The following is an 11,477-nucleotide window of genomic DNA, read 5'->3' as shown; positions in this document are numbered from 1 at the left end:
GGGGGAATTCAAGGAAACGCTTCTAACCACACTCATCAGGGATATGCTGTTAAGCAGCAGACTGAAGGCTAGTTAAAGCAGATGGGCAATTTACTATCAGCTCACATTATTTTAAATATTATATAATGGGTATGTCATTTATAAAAAGAAAAACAGAACTATTAAAAAAATAATTTTATGTTTCATAAGTCTGCGTATCAAAACCAAAATACCATATGCTATAGCTAACTGTTCTAATGAAACTCATTCCCAACCCACAAACTATCTCCAATTGTATACTAGAATAAAAGATGAGAAAAAAAAATAAATATAAATAAAGCTTTTTGGTGGTTTTTGTAATCGACAGGAGCAGGTTTCTGCCAAACAAGGAGCTGATGGTTCAAATAATAAAACTGTAATAATCAATCCTATTAGCAGTGTTATGGACAATTGTTAAATTAGTTCTTAAAGCTGCAATTTTTACTTAATGTTGTTCCATCAGAATCTTATACTAGCCAATAGCAAAGAAAAGACTAACGCATTTTTTTAATAACTGCATTTTATTAATTGAAAACACAGACGCAAATAAAAAAAAAAAGCAAAGTGTCGAAAGGTAAGACGAGGAGAGAGACACAACAGTTCCTTGTTGGTGAGGGTGAAGGTGGCCTGATGTAGGAGGAAAGAATGCTGAGTTTTATCTGATGGGACATCTTTGATTATTTACATTTACTATCAACGCAGGACCGGCAGATCCTGAGCAAAGCGGGATGGGGCTCAAAGTAGCAGATCGGAGACACTGACACATCAGAGAAAGGCACTATCCAGAGAGAACAAGAAACGGAAACAAACAAAACAAGGTGAACACAAACGGTAAATAAACACGCACTGAACGCACAAAAATTTAAAGGTTCTAAAAAAACCAAAACCAAAAAAAAAAAAAAAAAGAAAGTGCTTGACCACACGGCACATTAAACACAAAAACAAATAAGTTGTTTACATTATTTCAGCTGATCTCTCAACTTTTAGCATTTGAAAAAAAAAAAAAAAACAACAAAAAAAAAAAACAATCTCAGTTTTCTGCCAGCTGCAGGTCTGCACTGGCGATTACCCAAACTCAGCCCCTTTTGTTACTCGCAGGAGAGTGTCTGCTTGTGCATGCATTTAATGTATCTGAATATGACCGTTGACTACCTGTATACATCCGTGTGGACCACTCTCTAAATGAATATTGACAACACTACTACTTCAGCATGTCGTTTGAAATCCCTTGTGTGGTTCAGTTCTCAGACCGGTGCTTCCCTCATGTTTGTCGATAGGTGAAGTCAGCTACAGTCACTGCCAAAATAGCATGGTTGCCATCAGTGTGCTAAGGTAGCTGAAGGGCTTTCTCAGCACTCACGGCTCTTGTTGCTGGTCATTATTAGCTTTCTGACAAGACTGGCTCCTTCAGATAACTAACTTTACTGTACTTGCATGACAGACAAGAAATCTTCTCAAATTGGAAGCTGTGAAGCCTTAAATGTCATAATCCAAGACCCCGGAAAAATGAAAGAAAAAGTCGCCAATTATCACATTCTAGAGCTACTAGGTCTTATTCTAAACTAACAGAAAATCGAACATAATTTACAAATGGAAAACAATTTGTTTAGAGGTAAAAGAGACAAACATACAAATATATAATATATATTCTTAAAAAATGGATTCTCTCTATACTTGATTCATTTATAAAGCTGACAACTGATGTACAATGCTTACATGCCAATGGTCTTAAAACATGGAAACTAGCTGTGATGTTAAGATGGCATCACTTCTCTTTTTGTACATTATTTAAAACAGTTCCTTTTTTAATTTTTATAAATTTTTCCTTAAAACGAGTTCCGATTTACTGGTAGACAATTTGCTGACGTGATTAAAACAACATGCGGCAAAGAAGTAAAAGGAAAACGGGCAGAATGTTAAGAAGTTGAGAAGACAGAAGCAGCTGTGGGAGCGGTTCAATCATTTGGTTGTCTTCACGGTTGGTACACGATGCTTTAGTTTTTTTTCCTCCATTTTGATTTCCCTCAGACAGTTCAGTCCTCACTGAGGCGTTCAGCAGGGAGGTGAACTTTCTCAGCGCGGATAGAGGTTGATTGCGCTCTGCTGCCACCCACATAGCTACGCCTACGGCAGCTCTACTCCTGCTTTCTCTCTCCCTCTTTCAGTCATTTGCCTTCTTCTTCTTCTTTTATGTCACTGGGGTGGGGGTGGGGGGGATGACCCAGAGAGGTAAGGGGTTGGTTGTAGGTTGGATGGCGGGGAGGATGAGGTCAAGAACAATTGTGATAATGATGGTGGTGATGGTTGCTGTTGTGTTGGTCTGAATTTCTTTCTTTTTTTTTTGTTTACATGTTCCGATTAACAGGAGTGACGTAGTTGCGAGGGAACATGCCCGTTTGGCCGTGGCAGCCTCCTTTCCACCAGTTGGGGTCAGAGTTGTCCAGGACTTGGATGAAGTCACCGCGTCTGAAACCCAACTCTCCTTCCTCCTGGGGGTCAAAGTCAAAGAGCGCTTGCACATATGTAGGGTGCTGAAGGGGAAGAAAAAGAGATTGTGAGAAGGTTGAGCAGGAAGCAAACTCAACATAACTAATTCTGTAGTAAAAATATTCCATATTTAGCAGGGTTAAGTCTAAACAATAATTTTCACGTCAAAAGGAGAAAAAAAATCTGTTGCTGCACAAAAGAAACAGTCTACCCATCGCTGTTAACAAACAAAAATGATCCCATGACAAATTATTTCAAAAGTTCTTCCACCTTTAATCTGTCATATAGCCTTTACAATTATACTGAAGAACAAACTAATCTGCTAGAAGGAAAATAATAATAATAAAAAATAATAAAAGGTGCAGTAACCCGGTGGCATAAGAGCGCATATTGTCGTTATAATGCTTTGTTAAAGTCTGCCAGTATCCATCATCCTGACTTGGTCATATCTGCCCACTCTGCCTGGCAGAAGTGCTCTAATCTATCAGATAGTGAAGACCTCTCTTGTTGATTGGGATGTATGTTTGGGTTGTGATGGTGAAAATATAATCCCTCTTGATTGTCAAAACAGACAACCTGAGGCTTTTGGGCCAAAAATATCTGGTATTTGAAACTGTTCATGATTTCATCCACTTCAACACAAAGTCTGAAAAAGAGGGAATCCCAGAGCATGACGCTGCCTCCACATTTTACTGAGGGTGTTTTGTTGTCCTGCTGAACTTAAACGTTGGTTCTATCAGACGATAACATTCAATGCTTAGAATGGTTTGGGGGAATCTAGCCCAGCCTGGATGTTTGTTTTAACTAGAAATCCCTGCGGCTCCTTTAGTGTTACATGAAGGCTAGAGTCAGGATTTCTGCACTGTTATTTAATCGTTTATAATGAAACATCCAGTTTTAGTAACGTCGCTGTTGCTCAATATGCAAGTCAGTGGAAAATCCTACCAGTTTATCAGAATGACTAATGACAGCTGTGGATCCAAAAAAAGACTCTCAATCAAGAGTTGATTCAATAAAGTATTCCAGCGTAAGCATGGTTATACAACCAGGGGATTGCAGCTAGTTTTGCTTTTTTACCTTTCGAATTTTTATATCCAGTTTTTAACAATTGTTAAAAACTGTAAGTCGTTTTGTTAAAAAAAATAATAACTTTTCCTGTCATACACACAATACCTTGTAGTTCCTCTCCAGACCATCTCACACACACTTGCTCTCTCTCAATCTTTCCCTTCGTCTCACCTCCAGCATCACTTCTTCTGAGTGGTTTTGGTTGTTATCTCTCTGCCTTCCCCTGCTGCTGTCCCTCAACCTTGCAGCTGCAACCTAACCACAGCTTGAATTTAAGGGTATTTTCTGCCTGCCTTTCACTGTAGTTCATCTTGAAACTGTAGAGGTGGAGTTAAAGCTGTGCAGTATTTGTATTCATGGAATACAAATAACCATAGCTAACACTAACATTAGTAAGAGCAGACTGTGGAATAGAGGAAGTTATTGTGTTCGTAAATCTGCAATATTTTCCAAATCTGATGCTGAAGAATTTCCAGGAAGAAAGCTGAAAATAAAAAATGTGAACTCGCATACTTCATCAATTAGATAGCACTGATCCCTTTGATAACTGACTAGGCATCTCACATGAGTACGATAAATCTAATTGTTGAGTTGTCTACAGTTGCCTTTAGAACAGGTGCATGTTGTTGTTTGCAGCTGCTAGCGTTTTGTAGCTTGTGGTATGTGCAGAACATGACTGAGGTTCAATATGCTGCACAGAAGATACCTTTTCATGTTTATAGGAGGCTCGGCCCTTATAAGTAATCGTAGGCCTGTCTGTCTGGTAAACCATAGCACGTACTACATCTACAACATTCATAACCACTAAAGCGCTTTGAAATGTAAGAAAAATAATACATGGTTTGTAAATGTTTTCACAAATAAAAACCTGAGAAGTGTGGCAGGCATTTGTATTTAAACATATAGTTTTAATAGAAGAGTAGCAAGAAGAAAATCACTGCTGAAAGAAAGCCATAAGCAGACTGGTTTACAGTGTGTTGCAAGCCATGTTGAGTGTAAATCTGAAAAGGATGAAACAGAAACTGTTCTTTTACTCTTACATGCAAATACACTATATATTCTATACATTCAGTATGAGGAGACCATCCCCACCACTAAACATGTCGCTGGCAGCATCATGCCGTGGGGATAGGAAGACAGATGAAGCTGAATATAGGCTCTCTAATCATGAAAGAACACCTAGTGGAGGCTGCAAAAAACCTGAAACTGGGGCAGAGGTTCACGCTCCAGACAGACAACACCAAACATTGAGCCAAAATGAAAACAAAATGGTTTAGATCAAAACACGTCTTACAATGGTGCAATTAAAGTGTTAAGTGCCACACTTTTCAGATTTTTTATTTGTACAACATATTGAAAACCTACGTTTCATTTTCCTTCCACATCATAATTCAGCACCACTCTGTGTTGGTCCAGAACATAAAATACCTTCAAGTTCTTGGCTTTAAAATGACAAAATGTGAGAAGTTCAAGGGGTATGAATACTTTTGCAAAGCAAATGTCAAAAGAAAAAGTGCCAAGTTTACTAAAAGCATCAACCGCAGGCAAGTACAGATCTGACTATTTACTGTGCAAAGTTTTTAACATGCATAATGAACTCTAGAAACACCTTCCCAAGTTGACTAAATAAAATGACCTAATCTTGTTTCAGTCACTGTATAAGAGCTGCCTCGAGCCAAGACTAAGGGGCTACGCATCCCTAGGGTGTCACCTCTTACCTGGGTGATCTGCTCTATGTCTCGCAGGAAGATTTGCTGATTGCGGGAAACCGAAGTTGTGCGGTGGTAATCCACCAGCTCATTAAGAGAGTTGAACTTCACCACCCAAAGGAAATACTTCCCAGCCCCATCACGAAGGACCTTGAAATGCTGGACATCATTTCCAAACCTAGAACAGATAACGGTAGGAAACTATGAGCGGTGGAAGCTTGAAAAAAACCCAGAGCAATTAAAGAAAAAAAAAAAAAAAAAAAAAAAAAAACTCATTTCCCACAGAGGCAGAGCAGAAAGACTACAGTTTGCTACAAAGTGACTTTTTATATGCGCTGTCTAAATGGTTGGAAAACTGTCTGAAAGTAATTAGGATTCTTATCTTGGCATCAGCTTTACATTTACATTGCTAAAAGAAAAGAGATAAGAGGAAATGAGCTAACACGCAAAGAATGACAGCGTTTTACACCCATCACAAATCAAAGAGAGGTTAGTGACAACATGGCAGCGCTGCAGTTTCACCACATTAGGGAAGTGACTTTGCGGAAGACTCAGTCATGCTATGTATGGAAGCTCATAACATGTAGACTGATATAAGGAGAACATCAAGCCGAGTTCAGAGGAAACTGAAGCTGACTCATATCTGCCATGGGTTTGTGACATCTGACATGTTCTACTCACTTCACAGAAAGGGAGAAGTCTCCTGGTGCACTCTCGCTCTCTCTAATGAGAAAAGCCCCATCATGCCTCTGTTTGTTTAGCATCTCCTCTGCTTTGGCACGGGGAATCTTCCCGAAGAACCACCTGCAGAAGCAAACACAAGAAATGGTTGCAACTGTGAGCTTTAATGTAGACGTTGGATTGCTCACAAACACAGAGAGATGAGGGTTCAGGTCAACCTTGTCAGAAAGAAAACAGAAGTAAATACAACAAGAGTAAACAAATGCCTCAAATGCTGCTGGTCAACAGGTATGAAGACAGTAAACAGCAGTTTAAACCAAACATGAAACTAGCTCTATAAGAATAATAATAATAAAAATGAAGGAGCTAACATTCAAACAGGAAACATTGATTTCCGTTTGCATTTATTGGGCCTGATGTCAGAGCTCATAGTTAGCGGTGGTTCTCCTCTAGATGAAGCCACTATAGGAGCTACCGCTGGCATCAACAATTTTTCTTTAACATAGAACGTACTTCTGAGCAGTGCTTCAGTGCTTTTTTGTCTGTGCATGTGTCTGCTCTGGCCTCCTAAACTCCCAGTCATGCCCAGTATGAGAGATTGCTGTACAGTTAACAACTCGATGTCATCAACTGTCCCTACAAGCCCTTTCAGGGGTTGCTGCTGTCAGTCATTTGATGATACCAACTGTTTCCTGAGATAGAAAACTTTTTTTACTAATAGGCATAATAAACAGAACTTGACTGTACCGTTTTCATAACTGTTTGGAATCTATGTAACTGGTTTAGAATCTGTCTATAAGGGAATCAGTGCTCTATCGACAAACAGAACTGAACTGAACTGAACTGTGGTCGCTGCTTCTTAAGATGTTTGCCATCAAATCGCAAGAATCACTGTTTTCCACCTGTATGAATGATGTGCAGTTCTGTTTGAAACCAGAACCGACTGGTCCAATGGAACCGAACTGTCCTCTAGCACAACCACAGCTAGACTAGTTATGTAACTATAAATGCAAAGCTGCTCTAAGTTGTATAGCTACCCAGATTTAAAATGGAAGTTTCAAAGTCCAGAATGAAGCAAGCAATAGAAATAATACGTTTAGGTTTAAATCTGGGTTTAAGTCATTAAAAGTTGTGTTAAATAACTTCAATCTGCTTTTTGATTAACAGCTAAGGCAAATCATGTTGAATCTTTAACCTTGTGCAAACAATTAGAAGCAGTAAAGTCATCCTAAAGATAGGATCTTGGCTACTTCAAACTTTGTTGGGAATCGGTAATAAAATGGCCAACTCTTAACCCACTTTGAATCTCAGCTCGGCAGGACAGAAAATCTGCACAACGCGTCTCTTTCCCTGTTAGATCAGCCTGATAGCAGAGCAATTCATGCACCCAAATAAAAAAAAAAAGGAAAACTGGAAATAAAATGAGCAACAGACATGTCTACTGTTGTGGAAACATGCATGTGTAACCATGAGTCACAGAACGCAATCATTGTTGAACAAGGTCAAAGATCTGTCTACAAGCAGACATGACTGATTGGGTACTGAACCACACCATTGTGCTTCGTTACACAGCAAAGCAGTGTAGGCCCGTCTGTTGGGAGGTGTGGAAGCCTGGTACGTTTGTAGCAGATTGTTAATATTACAGCAATACATTCTATTCAGCAGATTTAAAGCTCACAATAAAACTACATTATACTAAAAATGAAAGTTAAAATTCACCAGATTCAACTCTCAAGTTTTGCTTTTTGCACATATTTTTTAATCTAAGCAGTAACGCTACCAAATGGCAAAAAGGAGGCCTTGGTTGAGAGAAAGCCATAAGAAGTTCAGCCTGCAGTTAGCTCCGAGCCACGTGGGCTATGACATAAAAACTGGATGTTTTTTGGCTGACATGAAAAAGGCTTCGTGTGGTGAATATGTTCACTGTAAAACATGGTGGTAGCAGCATCATGCTGTGCCACAACGCTTTTCCTGATTAAGAACAGGGAAGTTGGTCAGAGTCGATGTTCTCAACATAGGACATACTAGAAGACAACCTCCTCCAGGCTGAAAAAGACTTCTGACTGGGGTAGAGGTTAACCTTCGAGCAGAACAACCCAAAACATACAGCCAGAGCTTTAACAGCATGGTTTGCTTTTATAGCATGATGTGTCCTAGAATAGCCTAGTTTACACGTAAACCCAACTGAGAAAGTTGATGTTTACCAGGTGCTCACCATCCAGTTGGACCAGACACAAGCTGTTTTTCAAAAACTGAATGAGCTAAACTTTCATTGTCTGGATGTGTAAAGCTGGTACAGATGTAGTGTAAATGATTAGCAGCTGTAAATGCAGCAGAAGGTCAGGGAACACAAATTCACAACACATCAGATTTTCTTAGTAAAAACCTTTAAGACACAACAAATGTTATCAACTAAGGCTTCTTTAACACACCAAAATATATTAAAACTTGTGGTCGTTAATAGGCACCTCAAGCAATACTATGGTTCTAAAAAGCTACGGTTTCAAAACCATTACAATTTCCCACCATAAGGCTCCTGCTGCTTAAAGCTCCTCTAATAAAATGCCAGAGAAAGCTTTGGACTGAACAGAGTTGGGAGTGAAGTGGCTCCTCCCTTTCCTGTTCGCTCTACCACAATCATCAGTCACATTTCTCTTATTTAAAAGAAAGACAGCCGACTGCTTAGAAAATTATGGGCTGGAATTTAAATGTTGCCACCGTTATTGTTATCAACATAAAGTTGGCCTGTTAAAACAGTGTGTCTGTTAACCAGAGTGCAAACTGGATTACCTCAGCTCAGCTACTGAGATAACATGAGTTTTCAATGCTACTCCATGATGAGCAGAACAGCAGTAAGGGACAATATTCTGCAGAATGAGTAACAGATTTTTATTTAACTATTTCTACTAACTTCAGCAGAAGTTCAGAAATTGACTTAAACTTTATGCAACCACTTGTGACTGAAGGGGCTTTTTATTCTTGATTTTCCTAAAAATCTTTAGTTGGAACTTTGCTTTTCCTTTACCATCAGGAGTACATGAAACTCAACACTCTCAGCTGTGTAAAATAAAAAGAAACAAATATAGACAGATTATATCTGTGATATAATTTAGCAGCAGCAATTTATCAATTGTTGCTTTTTTCTGTTAAACATTTTGATTACGGCTTATATTTTTGTTTTAAATGTTTGTGTCAATACTGTGAATCTTGTAGCAGCCCCTGCCTAGTTCTAATGTTGGTATGGATCCATTCGAAGCACTGTTGATGCTCACCGCAGCTCCAGTTATTATAACTAGAGATGTTTACGAGAAATCAACAGTATTTGTGCAGAAACCAACCGATGTGTGGCACAGATGAACTTTGTTGTTAAATGATCCACGGATCATCTTACTGTAGAGAACAAATGGGTTGTGGCCCAAATGTTTTACTGCAAAATGTTAGGAGGACAACTGCCCACCAGCACCAACGAAGAGAGGTAAATAAAATGAGAAACGATACGCCCAGTAGAGTGAGAACCATCCGACCAAAGAGTTACTTCTGACTGCACCACAGCAATGATGCAGTGAGGTCAATATTCAATTAAGTATAAGAGGCTCTGGGCACATTATTAAAGAGAGAGGTAATCTGGCACTGAACGTGGGTCCAGGGGGAAAGACTTCCAAGGATCCTGCCAAGATTCATCTGAAGAGGTTGGATAGAAACTGTATGTCACATGCAACTGGTTCTTAGTTCCAAACGTATTGCTTTTAGGAACATATGCTGTATGCATTTGTGTGATGACTGACGTATTCCTAATCTAGTTTGGAGCCTCGTTTGTTCACATTCTCAGAAACACTAAGACTGCACAGAATACAAAATGCATTTAACAGCTTAGACCAGTATAGCAGCAAATGTCTTGATTTGAAGGATACTACACCGGATTCGCTAAATCTATACAATGTGTAGTTTGACCCTTTGGTTTGCTCTTTGAAGTAATTCTTCTATAATTGCCACAGTCATCATTTCTGCAGCATCTCCAAGCAGCCAGGCATGCAGGTGAAGACTGTCGAAGAGCGACGACGTCAAACACAGGACATCGTACCGTGGCATTGATGCAGCAGGTTCCATATGATGAAAATGTATTAACTTGTCCGCCAAGTAGGAGGAAGGTATGACAACTGCTGGTCAAGAGGCAGTAGCTTGGAGATCTAACAGACTCTTAAAAACACTCACAGCGTTTTTACAATACTACTATTGCTGTGTTTAACTGTTATCCAAGCATTAAACTTTATGGAGCGGTAGAAAAACTACAGCACTACTCTGACAAGAAAAAAGGCACCATGCCACTTATAAGCCAATAAAAGGGAACATTTTCTTCTCCACTTCACACAATCCACAATCACTTAACCTTCAGCTTCCAAAGACTAATTGGGACATGAAGCAGGGCTGGACTTCATTTTTGGCTTCATTTATTCAAAGTGACATATCTGGAATCATACTCATCATCATTAATATTGAATAGAAATGTCCATAGCTACCCATCTGCATCTCTTCTGGTCAGACTGGTGGGTGAAAGGCAGCAGCATGGCGACAATGGAACAAATCAAGCCGCCCAACAACAATTATAACGTTCAGAGTCAGAGATGATACATTCATAGATGCGAAGGTAAAAATAACTGTTAAACAACCGGGACTTTTTTCACCGAGTCATCCAAGAGGGAAGAGATGTCAGCTGTGTGTCAACTAAATAGCTCAGGCTTTGTGAAAACTACAGTTTGGCTGATAACCGGATCTTACAAACGGACAGAGAGGAGTTAGAAGCCTCAGGAGATCGAAGACGTCCTCTCTGCCGGGGCAAAGAAACGTACGGCGACGCCAAGACACCAAACACAGCATGTTATCTCTGTGTGGCTGACAAATGAGGCGCAGTGTTGGCCTTTAGTTCATTAAGAAAAGATTATCAACAGAGAAATGGATTGGGTGAAGAACCTTATTAATGCTCTCGACAAAGAGTGAGTAGTTTGGGTGCTTTGCAAAACATTTTATTCTGATATCTGTGTTGCTGTTTTTTACAACTATGTCCAACTTCATCTGGAGCATCAGTTGTATTTATTATAAATATTAATTATTCATAAAATGTTCTGAACACTTTGTGGTGTACTTATTTTAAACCTAAACAAGTGCTTTTTCCCACATATAGCTGCAGGCGTTAAAAGGCTCAGATTTAGCGTCAGAGGACACACTCTCAGGTCAGCCGTTGTTTTTTTTTTTTTTTTGCAAATACTTTCGCTAGGCTAATCTACTATTTGAAGAATGAGCAGACAGATTGTATCCTACCTTTTCTTTAGGAGGAATCTCACTGGCTGAATGACATTTTTACTGTTAGATTATATGAGATGACTGCTGTAAAGTTTGTTGCATTTATCTGTGGTTGGATGGAGGGTCAAATTCTGACTCACCGTTATCCAGCACATCATAGAGTCGAACTTTAAAAAAAACAAATCGTCAATAAAAGATGGATCACAACCATACTTA

General features: G+C 39.3%; 1 protein-coding gene across 1 annotated transcript in view; it reads right to left on the bottom strand.

The window, feature by feature from the left end:
* Nucleotides 1-520: 520 nt before the first annotated feature.
* Nucleotides 521-11,477, bottom strand: part of LOC124863357 (growth factor receptor-bound protein 2) — a 42,874-nt gene continuing 31,917 nt past the window's right edge. The window contains exons 4-6 of the mRNA XM_047357703.1: nt 5,964-6,086; nt 5,292-5,460; nt 521-2,549 (exon numbers count right to left, since the gene is read on the bottom strand). Coding sequence (XP_047213659.1) covers nt 2,364-2,549; nt 5,292-5,460; nt 5,964-6,086 — 478 coding nt within the window. The 3' untranslated portion in view covers nt 521-2,363. The remainder of the gene's footprint in view (nt 2,550-5,291; nt 5,461-5,963; nt 6,087-11,477) is intronic.

Source organism: Girardinichthys multiradiatus, chromosome X, assembly GCF_021462225.1.
Source record: "Girardinichthys multiradiatus isolate DD_20200921_A chromosome X, DD_fGirMul_XY1, whole genome shotgun sequence".
In the NCBI taxonomy this organism is placed as follows: domain Eukaryota; kingdom Metazoa; phylum Chordata; class Actinopteri; order Cyprinodontiformes; family Goodeidae; genus Girardinichthys; species Girardinichthys multiradiatus.
Note: the sequence above shows the minus strand (reverse complement) of the source record. Positions and strands in the feature narration are given on the sequence as shown.